At 36.2% G+C, this 27550-nt stretch overlaps 1 protein-coding gene across 1 annotated transcript in view; it reads left to right on the top strand.

The window, feature by feature from the left end:
* The first annotated feature begins 19263 nt into the window (after positions 1–19263).
* The window catches only part of LOC127803603 (uncharacterized), a 44688-nt gene continuing 36401 nt past the window's right edge, over positions 19264–27550 (top strand). The window contains exons 1-2 of the mRNA XM_052339984.1: positions 19264–19721; positions 20220–20305. Of these exons, the coding sequence (XP_052195944.1) occupies positions 19598–19721; positions 20220–20305 (210 nt within the window). The 5' untranslated portion in view covers positions 19264–19597. The remainder of the gene's footprint in view (positions 19722–20219; positions 20306–27550) is intronic.

Here is a 27550-nt window from a genome sequence, read left to right as displayed (position 1 = left end):
ATTAATAAGGGTCTCGTCGCCACCATGCTACCACCTGGGAACCTCCACCGACGTCGGATAGTCAGTCTCATCACCTATAGATGCACGACGCATACATGCAGGAGGACATCTTTTCCTCCTATATCAGCTAGATTTTTTCAGAGCCAATGTATGTTCTGCCCTCTGACCTACTGATACACTACCCCTCTTTTCTTGCCTTACTTAAGTATCGGAGTGCTTGCAGGTGTCAACTACCCCTGGACGGATCTGTCACCGGAACCCGCGCTCCGCCGTTGTGACCTCGCCTCCGATTGCCCTCTTTTTTTGGTTAGGAAGGAACAATTTATTTTCTTAGTAAGCATATTACTTTCGTTTTTGTTGTATTAGGTAACGTTTGTTAGGACGGATAAGATAAATTTGTATCAAAATAATGTTAGAATATTTTTTGAACTAAGATATGAAATGATCAAAATAGTGCTTATAATCATTCTAAGAATTTTATTAGATTATTTGTTAAATTTTTTAGAATGCATTGGAAGACATATAACTCTTTTTTTTTTTCTTATCTATAAAGTCTAGGATAAATTTATCTGAAGAGGAAAGAGATAAATTTATTTGAATAAATTCTAAATAAGAAGTCAAATAAATTTAACAAATACAATGAAAAATATTTTAATTTAAAATACTTTTCATATATCACTTTTTTCAATTCATATCTTGATTAACAAACACTACCATAAAAGATACTAATATCAAAGTTTTATTATTTTTAAGATTAATTATCAAAAAAATACTTAATTTTCACATTGCCTTCAAATTTAGACAAAGCTTTATTTAAAAAAAAAAAAAACTAGGATTTGGTTTGATTTAGTCAAGGTTCATCTTTAGAACCAATTTATTATTGTGTTTTCAAAGGAAAACAACTTTTACTTTTATAATTAGATGGCCCAACTACAATGTAGGGGCAAAATTGTCCTTCCATCATCTTGACTATCTAATGGTGAAGGGAAATTCTATTGGGAACCCGCCGAATTACTCAATATAACCCGTTGTTTTAATTCCTCAACTACCCTCCATTAAAAAGTCTTTATTACCCTTACCTAACTACTTTCTTAACTATTCGCAACCCAATCTCCCATCACTTTCATTAAATTTTTACGAACGTTTCTGATTTTAAGCTTCGCAGCCCCATCTCCGATCACTTTCACTAAACATTTGCGAAGGTTTCTGATTATAGCGATTACCTTCTTCTTGTTTCTGTTAATTTTAACTTTTTTCTATGGATGATTATTCCAAAAATTGATGAGATGGGAAGAGTTTTATGGAGAAGATGATGAGCACCAGATTGTGCATAATGAGCAGGTGGACTACAATGAATCGCACCAGCAGCACGTCAATATTCTGGTAATGTATTTTAGATTGATGCATGCTATTAACTGATGCTGAGACCTACATGAATGGCGGCTCGAGCTTCCGACACATTCCAGTCGGGGATACCCAGCTTCCCCGACTCTTAACCGTCGGGAACCCTCGGGTTCCCCGACTGTTAACTGTGGGGGAAAGTTAGGGTTCCCGACTCGAAAGAGTAGGGAATGCGAACGTTCCCCGACAGCTGCGAGTCGGGGAACCCGAGGGTTCCCGACTCGTTACAGTCGGGAACCCTCGGGTCCCCGACTCACATCGGTCGGGTTCCGACTCACACCCGGTTCCCGACCGCTGTAGGGAACCCGAGGGTGATCTCGAATGGCCCGACCCGCGATTCCATTCTCCATTTTGTTATTTTTAATTCATATATTTTATTCAAATTTTGGTTAAAGCAGAACCCATTTTTAATTTATGTATCTTATTTTTTTTTTGATAATAGGGTCATCATCAAAATTTAGAGAATTTTGAAAATGAGAATGGTGTATCATTTGATGCTAGTCAAACTTTTGTTATAAATGAGATTTTCAGTAATAGGGAAACACTGATTGAATGGGTTAAGATAGTTGGAAAAGAAAATGGAATGGTTATTGTTATAAAGGGTTCTGAATCTGGGGGTATAGGAAGAAAACCTAGAGTTCGTCTTGCTTGTGAACGGAGTGGAAAGTATAAATCATCAAAAAAATGAGATGAGACAATAGGAGAAACAAATCGTAGGACGACAGGTTCTAAAAAGTGTGGTTGTCCATTTGAGTTACTTGGTGTTAAATTGTCAAATGAACACTGGATATTGAAAGTTGTATGTGGATTGCACAATCATTTACCAGCAGCTCAACTTGAGGGTCATTCATATGCTGGCCGACTTACAGAGAAAGAGAAACAAATTATGATAACAATGTTTAACAATCTTGTGAAGCCAAGAAATATTTTAATGACGTTAAAGGCAGAAGATAAAAAAAATGTGAGTACCATCAAAACTATATATAATGCACGGCAAAGATATAGAGTCATGGATAAAGGTGGTCGATCACAAATACAACAGTTGATGAAAAAATTGAAAGATTGTAATTATGTGGAGTGGCATAGAAGTGATACATTATCAGATTGTATCACAGACTAATTTTGGGCTCATTCGATGGCTATAGAGTTATTTAAAACATTTCCCCATGTGTTAATAATGGACTGTACATACAAAACTAATAGATATAAGTATCCACTGCTAGAGATCGTTGGTGTGACGTCAACTGAGCTAACTTTTTCTATTGCTTTCGCATTTATGGATCATGAATATGAGGATAATTACACATGGGCAATGGAGAAATTAAAGAGTCTAATAACTCACAATACATATCCAGGAGTAATTGTAACCGGTAGAGAATTGAGATTAATGAATGCAATACAAAAAGTGTTTCCAACCACGAGCACCTTGTTGTGTAGGTGGCATATATCAAAAAATGTGCTTGCCAAATGTAAGAAATTATTTGATAGAAATGAGACATGAGAGAAATTTATGTTAAGTTGGAACCTGGTTGTTTTTGCATCGACTGAGGATGAATATGAACATCGTCTGTATGAGTTAACACTTGAGTACTATGCATATGAGGGCGCACTTAATTATCTGAGAAAGACATGGTTGAATGATTATAAAGAAAAATTTGTTGCAGCATGGACAAATAGAATAATGCATTTTGGCAACGTTACTACGAACAGGGCTGAGAGTGCATATGCAAAGTTGAAGAGACATCTTGGATCTTCTCAAGGTGACTTAGAGTCATCATGGACAATTATCAACAGTCTTATTGAGTTACAACATGTAGAGATTAAGGGGTCATTTGAAAAAAGTTTAATGTTGGTGCAACATAACTTCAAGCCAGCAATTTTTAGAGAATTGCGAGGTGTTATATCGAGAAGTGCATTGAATATGGTACTAATGCAGTCGCCACTTGCTCATAAAATTGGGATAGACAAAGTTTCATGTGGATGTGTGATTAGAAGCACATATGGTTTACCTTGTGCACATGAAATTGCAGAGTTGAGTACAAGGACGACCAATTCCTTTGTCAACTATGCATCCTCATTGGACAAGGTTGCAGGTAGTGCAGTCAGCTTATGATGGTGTGTCATCGCAAGTAACGATTGAGCCAGAAATAAACAGTATATATAAAATGTTTTATTCAGAATCGGAGCCAGTGAAGCAAGTATTAAAGCAAAAGTTGAGAGAAATAGTTAATCCAGACACAACTTCACTACAACCACCAACCATGAAAGTTAGGACGAAGGGTAAGCCAGCATCGAAGAAGAAAATTTAGATTGATACATCCACCAAACGTGATCCGTCCTTATTTGAAATAGTTCAATCTGGTTAAGACAGTAGATCCCTAACAACATGGATATCCAAGAGAAACACCAACCGACTCAAGGGGTATGATGATTGTTTCCCACCACAAATACAACCGTTCTTGCATAATATTGTCAATGTAGAATCAGATGGACATTGTGGATTTCGCGCGATAGCAGGGTTACTTGGTATGAGTGAGCACAATTGGAGAGATATTCGTTTTAGTCTGATAGGAGAGTTGCAATCTTTTCGTGCGATGTATACGCAATTATATGGATCAGAAATGCGTGTGGATGAGTTATTACATATATTGTATTGCTTTGATAGCATTGCACCGTGCGAGCATTGGATGACTTTACCTGACATAGGCCATTTAGTTGCTTCAAAATACAATGTCGTATTGGTGCATTTGTCACGGATCCAGTGTCTTACATATCTTCCACTCAAATCGATCCCTCCTCCAGCAGTACAGCACAGGATGATTACTATAGGATTTGTGAATGATTGTCATTTTGTGCAGGTATTCTTACTTATTTTGGTATTTATTTGTTTATATTGTGGATTTCATACGTTTGTTTTAATAATAATTTTTGTTGCATATGTCATTTATCAGGTATTCCTTAAGCCAAGGTCACTAATTCCTCCCATCGCACTGAATTGGTACAGATTTCGATATGATAATGCACGTGATTGGGAAACGCCATACATATCCAGAATTCAAGCATTTTTGTCTCTAGTAGGTCAAGATGTGGCAACACAGGAAGTTTTTGACTTATCTGACACATGATTCTTATTCTTAGATTGTGTTTCCAAATAAGGCTTAAGGCGATGATGATTTTTCGGGCAAGTTTAATTTTCATAGGGTTCAGCCTGTGATTGAAACATTAACTCATATCATCACTTATTGGCACCCTAATTTGAAGTCCATAAGCCCATTTACTATCTCTTTAGAGGAGAAATGGGCATAAGCCCATTTGCTCAAGAGATGGAGAAGCCCAATCCATTACGTATGATAGCCATCCTTTTGGCCGAGAGAGAAGAACGGTTGGGCGATTCAGGGCTGGGTTTCGTTGGGCTTAGTGGTCTTATTTTTGGAGTTACTTAAGTGGTGATTTGTTATCCATATCTGAGCCTTTTTATACTTTATGTATATTTTTGTATTTTATTTTGTGAATTATATTGCACTAATATCTTGTTTTATATATTTCCTATTCACAAACCTATTTCACACAAGATATATTTGATTTAATTGACCCATAATTAAAGTTTATGTTATAAAGGAGTTTGATATAAACAAGTTTATAATATCTTGTTTTATAGATCACTTATATCACATATAAGTATTTAAAATAAGTTTTGTTAGTAACAATAAAATTACTTTTTAAGATAACACGGTTAGCTATTCGAGTTATGGAAATAATTTTTAAATAAACTAAGAAAATTAAATCCAAATAGAAAAGGGTTGGCACCATTTATATCTTAGCGACATATCCGAACCTCATCAGAAGTAGTCAAATAGATAAGACTCTACTCACTATAGCAAATACAAATAGTCTCATATTACAAAAAAAAATTAATCTCTATCAGTCTTTTTCTTGTCTCTTGAGGAGGGTTTGGGGCTGGATGATGTGGATCTGAACTCGTAGGTGGTGGATTTATAATTACTTCCGGATGTGATGTAACCACTGTCGGTGTTCGTATCATACTAAAAGGTACTTCTCGAAATACTGTATATGCATGAGACCCAGTAGAAGAAGACCCAGTACAAATAGTCAAAATATCATATACTTGAAGACATGCCCGTCTCCACGCATCTACATCTTGAGTGGATCCACCTGATATGACTTGCCTAAGAGGAGACAGTGATGCCATGATGCGCTACAAGACACAATTACTTTAAATATAAAAAATTAAACATAATATATTTAAAAAGATTACAATTACAAAATTAATCTTACCACATTAACAAGAGTCACTATATCTCGATCACCTCTGTCAAACCCGGATCTATTTGTAGGATTTTGTATGACTCGATGTGTAATGCGATGATACCATGCAAACTAGTCTTCACTGCACTCCCATGGCACTAGGGCAAGTCCACCCCGGCGGTGTGCTGGCAATAAGTGAAAATCCCAGCGAGACCAACTATCATTGATAAAATCATAAATTACCTTATATGTTGCCGTAGCTCTACCCCGCTTGGGTTCAATGGGAGATAATGGAGGTGGAGGTATATTCTTCTTATACTCAAATTGTCGCAGAACCCTCTCCGGATGATATGGCTCAATCACGCCTCCACACTTAAGACATCTGGAGAAGAACGCAATCTCATGCAGTGGGTGTTGTGCACGATGTCTCCTATATGGTGTCCATATGACCTGCACATGTTTCAGAATTTCAATGATGAGCAATATTAAGTTACAAAATATAATATATGAACATAATACCTGATCTTCAGTTAAGTCATCAAGTCGCTCTCGCAAAGATTGCAAAGAATCGTACTCACGAACAGGAAGCCAGCGATGAGCCTTAGGCAACTCGTCAGTATATGATAAATTATGTTTACTTCTAGTCAATGGAAAATGTTCGTATATCCAAACCTGTATACATTTAATGTAAATAATTGTTAAGATATATGGAAAGACATAGTAAAAATATGCACAAAATAATAAAATTTAAGTTATTACCTCAAGTAATGTTAAATATCCATAGATTCCCTTGACATCTCTTCTACTCGTGATACCCAGCTGCCTATATAAATATGCCAAACAAGCAGCTCCCCATGCATACGTACCAGATATACTCAAGTCTTCCAACAATACAAGATAGGAAATCGAAATCATGCTACCACTCTTATCCACAAATAATGTACGACCTAATAAAAATAACAAATATGCCCTACTAGCATTGTACATCTCTTCATTAGGAGCTGAATTTGGTACGTTCATAAATGTTCTTCTTAGCCAATCTAATTTCACATATGGTCCCCGAGTCTCAGCTATCTGGCCTGCTGCTTCTACTACTGAGACCCCAAGTAAACGACAAAGTAAATTCTGAGCTTCATTACCTGTTAAATGAGGGACTGATACAGGTATGCCAGAAACTGGTATCTTCAGAATAGTAGCAACGTCATCTAGCGTGAGTATCATCTCACCAAATGGTAGATGAAATGTGTTAGTCTCAGGTTGCCATCTTTCTGAAAAGGCTGACACAACTGTAGGATTCACAAATCGATACGTGGATTCTATCAAAGGTGCCAACTGAGATCTTACAACAATATCATAAATACGTTGTTGATTTGCCAATGGCAAATCAGGAATTCTTTGTCCATGGCTATTGCACTTTAATACACCTCTTTCCTATTACATAAAAATAATAAAATAATTACTAACATTATAATAATTATTTTAAATGTAAAATTATTTTCATAATCACTTACTTCTCCAGCCCATATGCTAACAGCAACATGATTTTTAAAACTCTTTAAAATGGATGGATCTTCAGGGCCTCCCAAAAATAGTTCAGTAGTATCATCCGGAGCACTAGTAGATGGCTGCTCCGGAGCACTAAGAGGTGATGAGTCCAAAGTACCTGGCTGCTCAGAAATGTGCGCCTCTGAGATAGATGTATCAGCTACAGAATGACTATCATGGCCCTCTACCCTCCTCCTCCTCCTCCTCGTGGAAGCTGTCGGACGTTGACGAGCTCCATCTACTCCTCCTCCTCGAGCACGTGCCATACCTATAAATGAATGTACCATATTAGTTATTTTTAAAATAATAATAATCTACTACAAAATTAATTTAATTCATATAAGAATGTTATATTAAATGTCTAAATGCATGATGATAAATAAAATTGTTTATAATAAAATTAATAATAATTAGATTTATTAGAAAGGTGAACTATAAAATTATAATTAATATAAAAAATAACATGTGAGATTAATATGAAATCAATGATATTTTAAAAAAAATTCAAATGGCACAAAACTAAAAAAATAGATTAATAAATCTATTTATTAATTATACATTTATTAATAAATCTGGTTCCGGTTTCTCCAACCCGGAATTGCTGGTTCGAGAACCCGGAACGGGTTCGGACCCCCGCACCGCAAGGTGCGGGGGTTTCAAAAACCCCCCTCCCCCACCCTGGCGACGACGATGGCAGCCACCATGGCCGCCTTCGTCAGCTGCGATGGTGCACCATCAATACACAACTCAAGGGCTTCCTTGCGTAACAATGCATCAATCAATAAAATATAACAAACTACAATATCTAAGTCTTGAACCATAACTCACACCTCAAAGATCTTTTTGATCAGGATTGCCCTGCACACATAGCCACCTAAGACCGACATGTTAAATGATCTAATCATGACATCAGCTCCCACACCTGGAATGATGTTAAAAATAATGTGAGCCACAAGGCTTAACAAGCATAATAGAAGAATAAAGATAAGACTGGGGACAGACATCCCATATTGGATACACCCCACCAAATGTCATGCAATAAATGATAATGCCACACCATGCGATGAATCAAGATATCCAATACAGAACAAACACATATATATGCCAATGCACATAACGATTCTTGGGATCCACATAAGAAATGCACAACCTGGGGTCCAAGTCTCAATATACATACCTATTGAGCCAAGCCTGAACAACTTGACTCATTTACAACCCTACGTATGCGATATGTTCCAAATAGGAGTCTTCCGATGGGTAGTCTCCCGATAGGTTTAAGGTGGATTGGGGTCAAAGTCTCCGAGTCCTAAGTCCATGCGTGAGAGAGAGAGAGAGAGAGAGAGAGAGAGAGATAGAAATGTCCATTTGTTGTGTAGTAGTAAGTATTTATAAACATTGGTGGTAGGGTCTATGTGACACGTGGCATAATGATATCTGTCCCAACTCTTTGGGAAAAATGCATCAAATGAGGTCGAAAGGCCTGAAGGTATCTTCGAGGACAGAGTGCCTCGATGAGTATCCTCCGAATGGGTTTGAAGAATTCTCAGAGTCATCAGACGGCTTAGGCTCGGAAGACTTATTGGATGAGTCCTAGGCCTTGAGGGATGTTGAGGGCTAGGCTGCCTTAGAGACTTTTCGGAGTCTTTGAGAGACTCTTGCCCAGAAGACTCTTTGGGGTTATCTGGGTCTTCAGCCTTCTTGGGATACTTCTAGGACTTTTGGCTTTGATTTTCCTAGTGCTTCCAACAACAATGGCTCTCCATTCTTGCCTTTGGCTCTAAGGCAAAAGGAAGAGTAAAAAGTGGGTTCCCAATATCCAAAAAATTGGGATGCTGGTTAACTAGGATTGATGCTGGGTCTATCAAGTCAACGGAGGGAAAGTTTTCGGATGACTTTGGCGACTGTTTGGCTTCCGAAGCCTTTAGCTATAAATAGGCAGTGGTCCCCCGTGGGCTAGACTTTTGCATTTTTTTTCGAAGAGCTTGAGTCATCTAGAGATCTCGAAGAGTCTTCTGACCCTTCCAAAGACTTTGCAAGCCTTTCGGCTCCTCTGAAGACTTTGAGTCTTCGAAAGACTTTGCTCCCGAAGACTTTCTCCAAAAACCTTACTCTTTTGAAGTAAACCTCATGGATTCTTCTAACCATCTTCCAGGCCACAAACGAGCATGTCGGGCCTTGTTAAGATCGTCATTTCACCTAGGTTACAACACTTAGTGCTAAGGAGCGAACTTGTAGACAACATCGTGTAGGCTTTCATCATTTTGCAATCATGGAGGCCAAGGAGTCCTAGTGCAGCAGAATATACGACCACGGTTTGGGGAGGTTGCATAGCGATTCACTTGGATAGTCTAAGTGTAAGGGCCCATTCTCGAATATTCCCGCTAGTATAGGATATTCGAAAGGAGGTCATCATAGAGATGATATAGAACAAACCATAATAAAACAAACAACTCAATTCATTACTATCAACGGAAACTAAATTAAGGTTCAGTTGTACTTCCAATATCTCATAAGTTTGGGGCTCAAAGGCCATACCAAATAATTAAGAGGCTCTAATATTAACTAACAAAATAAAAATCATTTCATCTCAAACCTCACCAAAATGCTAAACAAGATCTTCAAGTTAGGACGCGTCCCCGTATACCACTATCCTTAGGCCTTAGTCCCACTGGACTCGCTCTCAATAATAGCCTTCCTTTTACCTAGAATGGCAAAGAAGATCAAGTGAGCCACAAGGCTCAACAAGTTCTAGGACAATAAACAATGAACATGAACCAAGAATAAAGTGACACCAAAAGAGAGTAATCTAGAACTCGACAGTTGTATACAAGTTTCACAATTTAAGACTTGATCAATTCCAAGTTAAATGTATCATACCACCATGTACTAGTATGCAAATGTGCATATAAATTTAATATCAGTATCCAATCTCATAGGCTCGCAAGCCATTAATCAACACATGTCAAAGTGTATCACATAAACAAAATCTCACGATAAATATGGAGCCAACCTGCCGGGCTATGGTCACCTCGTCTCACGCCAAGTGCTCTAGGGTATCATTTCCCTTTGCGCAAAATATTAGGTGCGCAAAGATAAATAATAATGTGTCACATAATATGATCATACTGAATGTGTGTGAAACGTGTCACGCATTCACTTTCACATATATATAAATCTCATGAATTTCATCTCACAAGCTGTTGCCATACTTATATATATTTTATGCTCATCTCACAATACTGGATAGTTTTATCCACTCATATCAAGTATGCACACGAAATATAATAATTTACTCAAGAATTAGTTTAATCAATTTACTAATGAATTCTTTACAATTTATTTGTATGCATACCAAGCATTTATGTATGTATTTTTCTTTACATATAATTTGAATTATTCGATTTAAGACATCAAAATTAGGTAGAATGTATTCTGATATATACATATATATATATAATTAAAGAAAAATCAGGAAAGACTTCTGGACCAAAAATTCTCCTTTACAAAAATAATTATGAGAGGGAATTATTTTATGTATATATTTATATATATATTACTAGGTGGGACTTCAAATTACAAGGGTGCGTGGGTACATGTGTTTATATATATATATATATTATTTACTTAGGTGCCTTTAACTTACAATGGATGTGTATACGTTTAAATATATATATATATATTATTTATTTGGATGCTTAATATGTGTATATATATTATTTATATTATTTGGGTGGCTTGCGCTTTCAGTGGGTCTACATTTTGTTAGCATATAAGGCTATTAACAAAATAAAGGCTTAAGAGAGAGAGAGAGAGCTTCCAAGCAAGCAGTTGCACTGCCGCACATATATATGTATATGTATGAGAATGTAACTGGGTGGGTCGACTGGGATAGAGAGCAATAGGATGGTTGTATAATATATATATATGTATATATAAGTGGGTTGCTCAAATAGGTACATGGATGTTTCAATGGTGCACAGATATATATATATATATATTAAGCGAGTGATCCGAATATGGCAAGGGAGGGATGAAGTTGAGTTTATATATCTATATCTATATCTATATATATATCTATACGATTCGAATAAAGCATGGGGTATCCGAATAAATAGCGAGAGTACATTGTAGCTGTAACATCCCGCATCGAGCGATAGGAAGGACCGGAACAACTTACCCTGATGGGTCTACGTGAACTTCCCAAGGGGGTCACCCATCCTTGAATTTCTCCAGGTCAAGCACGCTTAACCCTTGAGTTCTTTGTCTACATTCAGCTCAAAAGGTATCTAACTGGTGTTGTTTCCTTCCTTACTTATTCTCGATATATACTATTCTCCTCTGGGCTCTCAGGTACATTCTCCCCCCTTGAGCACATGACGTTCTCGTCATGCGACCTTACAATTGGTCCCAGATCTTCTCCCATTTGGAGGCCGCCATCCTAGAAACCTGCTAGGAGCCGTTCCTTGATCAGGCCTCGCGCCCCGACGCCACCTGTAACATCATTGGACCGTCTTCTCTAAGGGTCGGCTCTGATACCACCTGTAACATCCTGCATCGAGCGATAGGAAGGACCAGAACAACTTACTTTGATGGGCCTACGCGAACTTCCCAAGGAGGTCACCCATCCTTGGATTTCCCCAGGTCAAGCACACTTAACCCTTGATTTCTTTGCCTGCATTTAGCCCAAAAGGTATCCAGCTGGTATTATTTCATTCCTTACTTATCCTCAATATATACTATTCTCCTCTGAGCTCCCGGGGTATTACAGTCGCGCTTATATATCTATATATGAATATGTAAATGATGGATTGGCTGGGACAGAAACAGGGGGCGTGTGTATATGTATATACAAGGGCTGTTAGCATATATATATATATATATAGATGTGTGTGTGTTTTGCTTGGAACAGGGGAGAGCACCTAGACTTGCTACGTATGTATATATATATTATATATTTATAACCTTTACTTACCTTAGGCCATTCCAGAAGTAAACCTTGGAGTAAATCAAACCCCATTTGGATACATCAAAGGGACTCACAGGGAATAGAGAAACAGAACAATGGTTGAAATATAAAGAAACAGAACAACAACTGATTATATTTCACGTAATACATAAGGAGTGTATGGATAGAACTTGGGCTTGAGAATAAAATAGAAATACAGGAGAAACTTGCCTGAAAAAAGGTGCAAAACAACCAGTAACAGAACACGTCGCAAATGAATGAAGAAAAAGAAAAAACAGAAGAAGAACATGGAAAAGAAGAAGGTTATGAAACGGCTGGAGAAGGAGGAACGAAAGTGATGGCCAATGGAACAGGAGACAGAATCAAGCACCAAATCATCCAAATGGTACAAAATCAGTGTACAGGGAGAATAGAGAATCAAAAGGGAGAGGGAGAGAGAGCTGCAGGCGCCTGCTAATTCAAGCAGACAGCCTGCTGCTTTCCATTTTTTTTTGTTTTTTTTTTCCACATAATAAAATTTAAATCCTATTACCTTTGGGCCTAAGCCCAAACCAAAATTCACATAGCCCACCTGATAGGCCCAAGAACTTATTAACTAATTTAATTGCTCTATTTCGTTGCTTCTACCGCGTCTAGTCCACGAGATGAGAGAAGGAATTCGTGTCTCTGCAAAATATGAACAATAAGGTTAAGCTATTTAGGGGCGTGCCACAAAAAAATGGATGGTTTTGAGACTAGTTGTTCAGCCGCCCCAGGGCTGGAAATCTTCATGATTCTGGCGCACAGAAGAAATAAGGGGAATGGTGCGCAAGTGGCCAGACATGAAGTCAATGGTGCAAGAGCACCAAGAATAAATTAATAAACTGGCCCAAGAGGGTTCAGTAGTCTTGTCTGACTTAATTGTTAACGAATGCTTGATAGCGACAGGGTGGATGGTAGTTGAGGAAGACGATGATGCCGATTCTTCAGAGTCAACCGAGTATGGAGAGCCTGTTTTCTCATCATCCTCTTTGTCGGAGGACGATGGAGAAAGGGACGACGAAGAGCTAGATGTTATAGAAGATAAGGATGTGGCCCGAGAGGAAGAGGAAGAACGGTGCAAAGGGGAGATAGACCCTTATGGTGTTAACCCTGCCCCTTTGGTTTTTGCTTGCTTCTTTATTTTCTACTTTTAAGACATGCTATTGGTTTGCTATTTTTGTTTTTGGTCTGCAGAAATGCAGTGGTTTTAAAGGCTGGCGCGAGCTAAGATGATCAAGGCCTCATAACAGATTCAGGAGACCCAAGAGGAGCAACAACCACAAACTGCCCGCGCTCTTGATTCCGAGGGAACTAAGGAATGGGAGATTCCCTTGGCACGAAAGAGCAAAAGAGACAGGGTCAAAAGAGAGGGGGTGAACGTAGTAGGGACAACTACGGAGCCACTGCCTGATGATTTCTTTGATTTTCCCCAGATGAATCTTTTGCCATTGCCAATAGGTTTCTGGTGGGTATTTCGAGGAGGTAGAATTGTCGGAGTCGCCTTCTCCACTAAGCCCAGGAATACATGCCACTTTGGAAGCTGCTAAGGTTAAGGCGGCACAGAAATAGAGGCCAAGGTGCAACGGGAGCAAACTCAGCTGGAGAGATATCACATCTAGCATCGAGTCATGTGCGGACTGCCACTCCTCTAGCCAACAGAGCAACCACCCCATCGAGAGCTAAAGACAAAATTAAGGGCGCATTAGCCCTTCTTTCTTGCCATGGGGCTCATCCACCAAGGAGAGCTCCACTTTAGACACCTAAAAGGGGATGAATTTGGAGTGCACCCAGGGCTCCTAGACACAAATTTGGTGAGGGAGCCTAGTGTGGTATTGAGGCTGATTTATGCCATGGTGTTGCCTTGAGATGGACAAAATTTCATGCGGCACACATCAAAAGCTTTGGATTATGCAAAGTAATGCTTGATCAAGGTATGTTCACTTTTGAGCTTTTTGGCACTTACTCCTTTATTGAATATGACAACTAAAATTTGATTTTTATTTTGGCTTTTCTGGAAGGGGATACAACGATAGATGATTGCTACTACAAATGCTTGGGCCAATCTGTCTAAGGTGGGGCCGGATAGGCAAAAGTGGATAAAAGAAGGCCTCTGTCTTCAAGCTGAAAGGAGCCACCTTGAGCACAAAGTCAGGTGCTATTTATACATGAAACATATTTTGTCGGTATTTAGCAACGAAATTGCTATTCCATCATTAGACTAAACTGAATTAGCAACAAAATACAAAATCCGTTGCAAAATTTCACAACGAAACGTATCCCATTGCTAGATCCATTGCAAATGCTAAAATTTTTGTCATCATAGCTACAAATTAGTATTCCGTTGCTAATTTTATCGTTAATTTGTCACAAAGTTGTATCAATCCTTCTTATTACTAGTCCATCGTTATTTCATCGCTAAGTAGCGACGACATTATTTCTGTCGCTACACTCCATTTTTCCTACAATGATCTATGATGTCTGTCATAATAGCTAACATGGGTTTGTTTTTAAAAATACACTAGTTTATTTGACTCATTTTAAAGTAAATGACCAATTCAACCTCCATGTTAAAGTATAATGGTCAACTTTGCACTTTATCTTAGGAACAAACACTAAAATTTGGTGTATGATCCCATGTTAATATTTTTTTTTCCAAAATGCCCTCCTTGTATTCTGGTGTCAAGGTTTTGATTTTTCGAAATGTCTTCTATGTATTCTAATTAGAAAAAAGAAAGAAAGAAAGAATAGACAAAAACAATGATAAATTGCTTATACACTAAATTTTGAGCCCTTTGTCTAGATATCTCTTTTGATTTAGGTCTTTTGCCTAGACATTTCATATGGTTTGTTTTTTGCCAAACTAGTTCATGTACTTTCATTAAATTGTCAAAACCCCTTTTAGTACTGATGTAGTTAACTAATAAATTGAAATTAAGATAAAATTAAGCCTAATTTTTGTTTAAATAAAAAATTAAAATTAGGAAAATAAAAAAAAAATAAAGCTCAATGTTGAAATTGATCTTTTACGTTCCAACTAGTGCTAGAAGCTAACAAGAAGTTCTAATGCAAAAATTGCTAGGTTCCAATGACATCATCCTCTTTCTTCCTCTCATTTGCTAGCTTGACGACTAGTTATCGTTAAGCCTTGCCATTGTTACTCTATGCCACGGTCTCTTTCTCTCTTTCAATATAAGAGGTGTGCAGACAATTTACCCACCTCTCGTGAAAGAAAAATTATGACAACTATCTACACATTTTAAAATTTATCTCCACAATATCTACTCTAAATATTAATCTAACCATTCTTATCAAAATGCAACAAGATTTGGGGGTGGGGTCAAAGTAATCTCTAAGTAATTATTTTTACAAATAATTTATAAATAAATTTGTTGCCTAGAAAATGTTTCAAGAAGGATATGAATTAGACTTATAAAATTTTGATTTTTCTTTAAAAAAAATTTGGTGATGTTTTGAGATATGTGATAGATTTTATTCTAAACAAGAAACAAATGCAACTACAAGAATACAAGATTTTATGGAGATTTAGCTATAAGAGGCTACGTCTTCTCATTTCATAGTATTCCTTGAAGGTTTCATTAAGAAATGATTTCTAATTTTTTCTTAGAAACTAATAATCTCAATTACAATCTTAATCTTTGTATAAGAACCGAAAAACCTCAAATAAATCCTAAAGTGTGGCACATCCTAATACCCCATGCTACAACATTTAACGTTTGTGTCTTTGTTAAGATTAAGATTGAGGTCAAAGATAACCATCCGAGAAAAGCTTAACCTTTATCCCTTTGGTTTAGACGTTTGTATCTTTTGGTTCAAATGTTTGTATAGATCTCGAATATGTAGGATATATTCTAAAAATGTTTTAGATACGTGTAGCTTGGGTTACATATGTCTATAGGAAGGCATAAAGATTAAGATTGAGGTCAAAAGTTAAATATTTCTAAATTAGTTATAATACCCCTTAATTAATAACGGTGTTAAGTAAATTAATTGTACACTTCTAAACTTTATTCTTCTCCAAACCTTTATGCCTTTGTTAATCTTCGAGCCTTTGTACCTTTAACCTTTGTGCCTTTGTTTAGGTTAAGATTAAACTTTTCTTGAATGGTTTAATTTGCTTGTAGATTGGGTCCTATATTGGACACCTTTAAGACATCTATGGCACAACCTAATTCATATGGTTGTATGAAGTCCTAATGGTAGGCTACATTTTGAATGATTTTCAGATGTATGAATATATGCTTCAGTTGTTCGTATAAAGCTTCAAACATGTCTAACTCTTTGGGGTTGCTTCAAACATTTATTTATAATCTTTTGGGCATTTGTTGCTTCTCAAACATCTGAATGTCACCATCCAGATGTTCGAAATGTTACATGATTTTTAGGACTCAATTTGAATTTTGAATAATTTACTTTTGTGTTAAAAAATATTTTTATTATCATCAAAATTAAAATAATTGAGAGACTAATAAAATTGTAATAACACATAACATTAGAAAAACAAAATAACAACACACAACCATTAAAATTGACCTCCACAAAAATCCGACCTAATAAAGTTCAAGTTATGGGTCAAAGTTATTTTTTAAAAAATATCTCACAAATGTAAATAAATAAATAAAAGAAAAAAAATAACCATGTACTTTTTAACAATGGGCTAAACACCACTTGTATTTTATTTTTCATTAAATTAGTTTTAAATTTTTCTAAACCAGTCATAACGTCCCTTCATTAATAACGATGTTAAGTAAATTAATCATGTATTCCTGAAGTTTATTTTTTTTTCTAAATTAGTTCCTAAACCATTTTAAAATGGCCATGATACCTCCTTTATAACAAACAATATTAATTAAATTAAAATTATCCTTAATTTTTATTTAATTAATTTAAATTACTTCAACATTATTACAAAATAAAAAATAAAATTCTAAAGTAAAAAAATCATTGATTGATGAGTTTGTTGGAATCCTTTGCAAATAGTTAAGTCTTTCTCTTCTTCCTCGTCTTCTTTCTTTTTGTCAATGCAAAGTTCTATTTTTGGAATAAAGATAAATATAGATATATGATATATTCTCTTGAAAATTTATTTTTTTATTTATCAAAAATTCATTTCTATGCTAAGTTTTATTTTTGGAACAAAAATAAATATAGATATAATATTTTCTTGGAATAATAAAAATTTCTTTCTAAGCTTTATTTTTGGAATAAAGATAAATATAGTTAATTTATTTCTAAGTTAAGTTCTATTTTTAGGATAAAGATAAATATAGATATGGGATTTTATTTTTGGAATAAAGATAATATAGATATATTTTTTTTAACTTTCTTTTGGGTAAAGTGTCAATACGTCATTGTACTTTGATTCTATTGTCAAATTGGATAGTATACTTTAAAATAAATCAAATAAGTTATTGGACTTTGAAATGACGCAAACTTATACTATATATAATTTTTCAAATCTAAATTTGAGATTCAATTTGAGCTTTTGTAATTGTGTAGGCTTATTTGGCTGCGAGGTGAATTCTGTGAGTGGGATAAATCACGATACACGATGGTCTCCTAGACAGGACATATAGTGTATAGTACTTATAAAAAATTACTCTCATAGAAGGATGAAATTCTCACATTACGGTTGTTATGACTCGAACTTGGATCCTTGGATGTAATTTGTTATCCGGTACCAACCGTGCTATGTCCGTGGAGATTTGTGTAAGCTTATTTTGATTAAGGATGGAGTCGATGCTTTAGTAAAATTAAAATGCTATTAGACGGTATTAATAGAATTAAAATACTGTTAGATGATATTAAGAAAACTTTTACCATGATTACTAACGTGACCCTGTATCTAAAAAAAAATACTAATTTATTTGACACTTTTTAAAGTATAACAATTAAATTGAGCCCAAATTTAAAAATATAATGATTTATTTATCTATTATAAAAGTACAATAGGTAAAGGAATCCTGAGTCAAATATAGTAACTTGTTTGGCATAAGGATAAATATAGATATGATATTTATATTTTTTATTAAAATATTTTTTCTAGGTTTTATTTTTGGGGCAAAGATAAATATAATTATGATATCATTTATTAAAATTTTATTTTCTTATCAAAATTTTCTTTCTAAATTAAGTTTTGTTTTCAAAATAAAGAGAGAAATAAACATGATATCTTTTGTTTTTGGAATTTTAGTTTTCATATATTATTATCAACAATTCTTTTTTAAGTTAAGTTTTATTTTTGAAATAAAGATAAATATAGATATGATACTGGAACAAAGATAATGAGATATATGAATGATGATATTGGACCGATCAACGAAGTCTGCCTCGAAACAAGTACCTGCAAGGGCGGGGCTTTAATCCCTCGGGAGAACTCCGACACTCAAGTCAATAGAAGAAAATATCAAAAATGGAAAGTCACACAGTAGTCAGATACCTCTACCTATAGAGGTTGATCTCTATTTAAAGATGGATTAAAATTCACTTTGAAGAGATATGATAACCTTTGAAAAAGTAATTTGAGAGAATCTCGATTGACTGAGTCAATCTCATTTGAAATCAAATATGGAATGAAAATATGGAGGACACATGACTCTTCTTGAGAGAAGCACGTGACGACACCAGACTAGTAATCTCCAAGAGTAGTATAGTAAATTTGCCTTTAGTAAAATATTCCCTCACCAATAACGTTAAACTAAAATTAATTAAACGATAGTATGTCATGTGACAAATTTTTAAAAATAAATGAAATTAAACATAGTACATATATATTCGATTAGAAGATAATATGTTTTATTATAGATCACTTAAATTTTTTATTCATAAAAATATTATATTATCAAACATTAACACATCATTTGAGGGGAATTTTGTAAAAGAAAACAAGACCCGAGGGGAAGTGAAAGGAAAAACTAGAAAGTGTCTCGATGACCACAATGATCGATCAGCTCAACGTACGGAGTGCACCCCGGAAGGTGATGGGGACATAATTGTCAACAGAATGAAAGACGGGGGGTTTACTGGAAATCTAGATTCCCAAAGCCCCGCAAAAGAGTTCACATATGCTTTTCGTAACTCTTCCGGCTGTCGACGCAACACCGACGTTGAAGCCTGAATTGAAACTCTCTCTGCTATATAGCGAGTGAGGGAGGGAGGGAGAGGGAGAGGGGGAGAGATTGAGTACATACATACATAGACGCACACACATATACGCACATATACGTATATGTGTATATAGACACAGTGGGAGCAACTCGGCGCTAGGGTTCATTATAATTGACTCGGTTGTATCGAATTCGTCTGTATAGAGAAAGCTCTTTTAGCTCTATTCTTGTGATTATTCTCTCTCTTTGTGTGTGTTTCTGTCGCCAGAATTCAATGAGTGATCGGGCAGATACGTCTCCTCTGGTGGCTCCTTCGCCGATCACCGACTCCGGTGAGATCGACCTCGAAGCCGGCCCAGGCGACCAAATTCAATGCCGAATTTGCCTCGAAACCGATGGTTCTTTTTCATCCATCTCCTCTGTGCTTTTGGTTATTGACTCCTTCTCAATTGAGAATTAACTGAAAGTTTGTTGTTATTTATCGCAATTTCTTTTTGCAAAATTCGAAGTACAGTTGAAATCACTTGATTGAGTAACTCCATTATGATTATTTGTGAGTGAGTTCTCCAAATTGAGGCTGTAGGATTATACTGTGCTCTGGAAATTTGAAGTTCACTATTGCAACTTGACCTTCGGAGTTCGGTAATTTGATATGTTCTTGGGAAGATCAATGAGAAGTGAACAAGACAAGGGTCAAGGAGTCGGTTTTAAGTATTTTTGAATGATGTTGGGATGCCTCACCATTGTGTAGTCATCTAGAGTCTGATGGGACTTTTGTCAGTTCTGGCTATGATGTAATTATATGAAATTGTTCAAACCAGGGATTTGACTATTGTCACTACCGAAATTGAATGCACCATTTAGTCCGATTTAATATATTTCAGTTTTTGCTCCAGGTAGGGATTTTATTGCACCTTGCAAGTGCAAAGGGACATCAAAGTATGTTCACCGTGAATGCTTGGATCATTGGCGTGCTGTGAAGGTGCATTTATCATATTTTCCTAGTTGTTCCACAGTATAATTCCCAGATTGTGTTGCATTATTTTTGGTTTGATTAGGTTCTTTATGGAAATTATTTGACTTAGATTTTGCTTGAAGCTAATCTAGTTAAGACCATTTTGGGTGTCAAAACACATTTCAGTTTGTGTGCACAGTCAAAGATGCATTGGGGTTCAGTAGGACAAGAAAGCATCAAGTTCTTTCACACTTACCATTCTTTCTTTCTACATTGATTTTAGTCTTCTGATGAAAGCCTGCACACTTGTTGAGTTGAGTTGATGGTTGATGGTGTATGAACATATTTTAGCTTTATAACGGTATGCAATGATGCTTGTTAATTTGTGATAACATAAGAAGCACACACCGATATGAATAATAGGCATAGACTTGGAGATGTGATTTGCCCATGTAGAGAAAATAAAGATATAGATATGAATGCAGGGGTGTCATGAACATATAACCAAAAAGCACTAAAAATATTGGAAAAGTACTAATAATCTAATATGAAGATACCATTAACTTTATAATGATAATATACAAATGATTGAAAATACTAGTATTGAACATAAATATACCATTATTAAACTAATAATGATGATGACAATGATGATAGAAATATTATTCAACATACAAAAACTAAAAAACAAATGTCAGGCCTCAGATATGAGACTTGGTTAATTCTAGAATTATATAAGGGACGTAGGATTTGGAGTTAGAATTTGAAAGAAGGAGAGAGAGAGAGAAAAAAAAGAAGTTGGAGGGAAAGAATCAATATTCTCATTCACGATTCCCATCCTCATGCACGTGGCCTTTTTATAGGCTTCTTCCCTTGGTTGCTCGGTTGTTATGACATAATCGAATAGGTACAAGTGACTTAAGCTGTAACTGTTTTAGTACACAAGGCTTGTTCACCTTTAGTCTAATTACAATAGTACCCCTAGCCAAGTCTTAGATCATGGTTCCAAATTTGTCTGTCTTATCTCAAATAAAAACTCCGGGTTAGTGTTAGGTACCTTCAAGTCTTCCATGAACTTCCCTAGCCATATTACTTCACAAATACCTTGAGCTATAGCTCGATATTCTTCCTCAACATTACTTCTATCTACTACACTTTGTTTCTTGCTCCTCTATGTCACAAGGTTACCCTATAATTTTATGCAATACCTAGAGGTTTATTTACTGTCTTATAAGGAACCTGCCCAATCAGCATCCACAAACCCTTCAATTCCTTGGTCTTCATTCTTCTTGAATAAAATACCCTTACCAGGAGTTCCTTTAAGGTATCTTAGGATATGATGAGTAGCATTAAGATGTTTGCTAGTGGGTGAATGCATAAATTGACTCACTACACTTATTGCATATGTAATATTAGGTCGTGTAAGAGATAAATAAATTAGTCTTCTCACTACCCTTTGGTATCTACCTTTATCAACTGCTGTTTCTGTCCCATCTTCCTTAGCTTTCTAGTTGGGTTCCAATGGTGTGTTGGCTGGCTTACATCCAAGCTTACCTGTCTCCTTTAGTAGATCCAATGTGTCCTTTCTTTGAGAGATAAAAATTCCCTCTTTACTCCTTGTTACTTCCATCCGTAGAAAATACATTAGTTGTCCAAGGTCTTTGACTTCAAATGCTTGCTGCAACTGTCCCTTTAGTGCCTTTGTTTCCTACTGATTGTCACTTGTAATAATAATATCGTCTACATAGACAATTAAGATAGTTTTCAAATCATTAGCAGCATGTTTAGTGAACAAAGTTTGATCATACTGCCCCTGTTAATATCCTAGCTGGTGTAAGGTGGTGCTAAACCTTTTAAACCAAACCCTAGGAGATTGCTTCAGCTCATATAAAGATTTCTTTAGTCTGCAAACTTTTCCTTTTTCTTCAAAACCAGGAGGGATCTCATATATATCTTCTCTTTTAGGTCCCTATTGAGAAATGCATTCTTTATGTCTAATTGGTATAATTCCCAATCTAAATTAGCTGCAAGAGATAATAACACACGTATAGAATTGAGCTTTGCAACTGGTGCAAAATTCTCTTCATAATCTATACCTTGTGTTTGGGTGAAGCCTTGGGTAACTAACCTGGCTTTATACCCCTCAATACTCCTATTAGTTTTGTGTTTTATTGTAAACACCCATTTGCTTCCTACCACTTTCTTGTTTTGAGACAGATTCACCACTTCCCACATGCCATTCTTTTCCAGTGCATCCACTTCCTCCATTACAACCCTTTTCCAGTTTGGTATTTGTAAAGCCTCATTGATATTCCTAGGTATTTGCACTTCATCAACCCTAGCAGCAAATGCCCTGAAATTTGGAGACAATCGAGAATATACCAAATGGTTAGAAATAGGATATTTAGTGCATGATCTCACCCCTTTTCTCCAAGCATTTGGAATATCCAAATCATATAATTTAGGCTTCGCTTCGCATACTCTGCATTTTCAGTTCTATTATCCTCCTCAATAGGCACTGTTTCAAGTATTGCTATTTCAGCCCTTTCATCCTCTTCAGGTGCCAGACCTTCTTCCGGGTTTAATGAATGGCTTTGCTTTGGTTCAAGAGTCCTTCTTCTAGAGTATACTTGAAGCAGTGGCTGTGACTTAGGGATTTCTTCTTGAATTTGATGTGTTAGCGTAGATCTCTCGTCTTAATATGATCACTCAACCCTCAAAACACACCCGAAACAATCTCTCAATCTCACAATATAAAAGTGAAATAGAAAACATACAAGAATTGAATCAAGAACAGTAAAGAACACAAAAAAACTTATCCTGGTTCAGTCTCAAATGAGACCTACGTCCAGATTAGCTTTGCCCTTTGCTTTCTTTACTATCTTTGAATGATAATACACGATTACATGTGCTTCTTATATCCAACTCTCTCACAGCCCATAAAACCTGAAAGCTATATAGAGTTGATTCCCGAAAGATATACCCTCTTTCACACACAACACATACTCGCACAGGATAGTATAAAATCACAAATGAAAGCTGATCCCCCGAAGCCTACCTTCCGACCCCTATTTATAGACTATAGAGGCAGAATAACTAACTTGACCGATTGCCCCTAAATGATAGTTAAAATAGAAACCGATCAGCCTTCTAGAAACATATCCTTCTAGAAGAACTTATACAGAAAATAAATCCTTGACATCTCTCTCACATTAAAACCCCTAATCTAGTAGAAATGCCTTTTAACATGATGTTCTCCCCCTTGATTAGTTACATAATTAGGAATAGGAGTAGAAGAGGTAACTGTCTTAGGAAAAACACTAACATCCCAACCACCCTTACCTTGCACTGCACTAGGAATCTCCCCTTGCAGTGGTTTGTTAGAGTAGTAATAGTGATTATCAATAAAAGAGACATCACAAGATATAAATAATTTCTTAATGTTAGGGCAATAACACTTGTAACCTTGCTGTGTGGGAGAATAGCCAACAAATACACACTTCAAAGACTTGGGATTTAATTTGGAGTGATAGTGGTGAACAAATGTTGTACATCCAAGTACTTTTGGGGACAGGGAATTGAGCATTCGGGTAAGAAGAGGATAAGAAGCAATAAGAGTACTCAAGAGAGTTTTGAAGTTGAGAACCCTAGTGGGGTGTCTATTGATGAGGTAGACAGCAATGAGAATGGCTTCTCCCCAGTAGGAAGTAGGAATCGAGCTGGAAAACATTAGGGTTCTAGCTATTTCAAACAAATGCTCATTCTTCCTTTCGGACATTCCATTTTGTTGGGGATTATAGGGACATGTACTCTGATGAGCAATGCCATTCTCGCTCAAATAGGTCTCAAATTCGGTTGAAAAATATTCTCTTCTATTATCCAATTGAAGAATATGGATTGAGGTTTGGAAAATATTAAGAACCATTTGATGGATTTTTCTAAATACTTTGTATACTTCAGATTTTTCCTTCAAAAAGAATACACAACACACCTTGGTATGATCATCTATAAAGGTGACAAACAAGCAAGTGTAAGTTAGATTTGGAACTTTTGTTGGTCCCCATACATCACTATGTACTAAATAGAATGGTTTGGTTGGTTGATAAGAATGAATAGTAGTATGTGAAGCTTTTGTTTGTTTAACAAGAATGCATTGGTCACAATTGAAAGACTCACTCATTTTATTGGCAAACAAACGAAGATACAAGATCTTTAGGTATCTAAAGTTTGGATGGCCTAATTGTTTGTGCCATAACTGGATGCTAGAATATGAGACAACATAAGATAAAAAAAGAATTATGTAACTTAGAAAAATTAGGGGTACTAGCAGCTCCCTTCACATAATATAGGCCCTCTTTCTCCTCAACATTGCCAATCATCTTCCCCGAAATTAGGTCCTGAAATACACTATGAGTTGGAAAGAAAATTACTTTACAATTCATTTCTTTAGTAATTTTGCTAATGGACAACAAATTGCATCTCAATTTAGGTACATATAGGACATATTTCAACCACAAAAATCATCTAGATATACTGAGTCTTCTCCCTTAGCATAGGAGATTGTATCATTTGCCATAGTTACCTTTATAACACTCTTACACTGTTTGTAGTCAGACATTCCATGCAAGGATCCAATCATATGGTCAGAGGCTCTGGTATCCACAATCCAATAATTCATATTCAGCAATTTAGAGAGGTAACACTTATGAAAATTACCTTGTTTCGCAAGGGAGGTTGTTGGATTAGGTGCTTCCACAAAATTTGATGGTTTTGTAACCCTTGTTCTGTTCAAAATCTATTGCAAAATTTCCAGTTGATCTGGAGTTAAAGTAAGATTTGCAACTTTACCTTCTTCAACATCTACTACATAGGCTGTTTGTTGTTTTTTCTGACCTTTCCCTTTTCAATTTGCTGGCTTCCCATGTATTTTTCAGCAGGTTTCTCTGGTATGGTAGGGCTTATGACAATGATCACACCATTGCTTTTCTTTTTGAGATTCTTCCCGATTTGGTGCTGCTGTTGGTTTAGAAATAGCAAGGGCTGAACCACTCTGGTTATTAATCTCAGGTGATGCATGGAGCATGACCTTCTTCCGGCTTTCTTCCCTCCTAACTTCAGCAAAAGCCTCCCTGATAGATGGAAAATGTTTTGTTCCTAACAGCCTTCCTCTGACTTCATCTAAGTCAGAATTCAGCCCATGTAGGAAGTCAAATACCCTTTCTTTCTCTACTATTTTAGAATACTTCACCCCATCCTTTGTACACTCTCAACTGATGTCATAAAACAAATCCATCTCTTGCCATAATTCAGATAGCATGTTATAGTAATCAGTTACATAATGATTACGCGAGTAGTTCTTATGGCTGATCTAACTTCAAAACACTATGTTGTATTCTCCATATCTGAGTAAAAGTTTTGAACTGCCTCCCATACTTCTTTTGCTATTTTGTAGAACAGATAGATCCTCCCTATCTTTGGCTCCATGGAATTGATGAGCCAAGCCATTACTATGGAGTTTTCAAGATCCTATGCTTCATAGGTTGCAGCTTCAGGATTTGGTTTTGGAATCCCCCAGGTTAGATACCCTACTTTCCCTTTGCCTTTTATAACCAATAGGACCGATTGGGACCATTCCTAAAAATTGGTCCCATTGAGCTTATGTTGAGTGATTTAAAGGGTGTGGTGATCTAGAGAAATAGAGGCAGCAGTTGGAAGTATAGATCAAGAGGTTGTAGGGCAAGTAGTTGAGGCTTCACTAGTTGGTGAGGAACTAGCCATCTTGAAGTAGTTTGTGTGAAAAAAGAGGTATGCAGTTTATCGGAACCCTGACTTTGATACCATGAACAAACTTTGAGAATTTAGGAATAATACCCTCTAAGTAATAGGGTTGAAAAATACTAACTGCTTCACACACATTCTAGGTTACATAGTCCCTTTAAATATAGAAAATCTATCTATCATCTATCTCTAAAATCTAGGAGTTTAAACTACAAAAACAACAACAGATAGGGAGATAATTTTTCTCCTAATTCTTAGGAACAGTTGTAATCTTTATCTTCTTTCATTCAGCTTGATCTTCTTCCTCTTATTTCGGATTTATTCAACCTGATCTGCTTCCTCTTCTTTCGGATTTATCTCCTTTCCATCGAGATCTTTTCCTCAACACATACCAATTCTGATTGCAGCCACATCTTCCCTACTTTGGGTGACTACCTCATGCGTCTGTGTCATTCCAAACTTCAGCGCTTCCATCAGTGATTCCAACTGTTTCAGTCTCGTACCTTCTACCATAGCTCGTCCGGTGCACCAATTCACTTCTCCTCCAATCGCAATTCACTTTAATTTCGATCGTAGCTTCTAGCCGAGGATTTGCTGGCTCTGATACTAGAATGTTAGGTCTCAGATCTAGACTTGGCTAATTCTGGAATTATAGAAGGAACGTAGGATTTGGAGGGAGAATTTCAAAGGAGGAGAGAGAGAGAGAGAATCGATATTCTCATTCATGATTCCTATCCTCATGCACATGGCATTTTTATAGGCTTCTTCCCTCGGTTATTATGACATAACTTAATAGGTACAAGCGACTTAAGCTGTAATTGTTTTAGTACAAGAGGCTTATTCACCTTTAGTCTAATTACAATAGTACCCCTAGGGTCGTGACAACAAGTAACTATTTTTGTTGTGTTGTAATTAGGCTTAATTCGGATTTCTAATATTTAGTTGAAGTCTTGATGTATTTCAAACCCAAAAAGGTTATAAAAGCTCTATTGTGAACCTCCTCATGTCTTTAAGCATGTCTAACGCATGTGGCAAACACATTTGAAAACGTAGCTAGTAAGAAAAAAGTTAGGATGTGCTGTTGACTTGCCTAACATGTATCCTGGAGTTTCAAATAAGTATTCGTGTCTCTTTACATGTCAAACATGGATATGACACTCGGAAAAGGCTGGGAGATAGCATATGCTTTACCATGTTGTATCAACTATGCTTAATCAGGGGTTCACCATGTGGATAACCTAATGCATTTCTCTTCTACTTAAGACTTGGAAATTTTACCTACAGATGGACATGGACAATGCCAAAGATAGGGAAGGCATAATGAAGATTTATGTCTTATAGGTTAGCAAAATGACAAGAAGATGTATATCAATGTAAGAAGAAATACGAGAGCTTGTTGGAATGGTTTCCACCATGATACTCATCTTATCTTCCTCATCATGTTTAGTGCTTGATATTGTTTTATGTTTCTTGTTTTCTTGTTTCCCACATTTT

The sequence above is a fragment of the Diospyros lotus genome, chromosome 6 (genome assembly GCF_014633365.1).
Source record: "Diospyros lotus cultivar Yz01 chromosome 6, ASM1463336v1, whole genome shotgun sequence".
In the NCBI taxonomy this organism is placed as follows: Eukaryota; Viridiplantae; Streptophyta; class Magnoliopsida; order Ericales; family Ebenaceae; genus Diospyros; species Diospyros lotus.
This window is presented reverse-complemented; position numbering and strand designations above follow the sequence as displayed.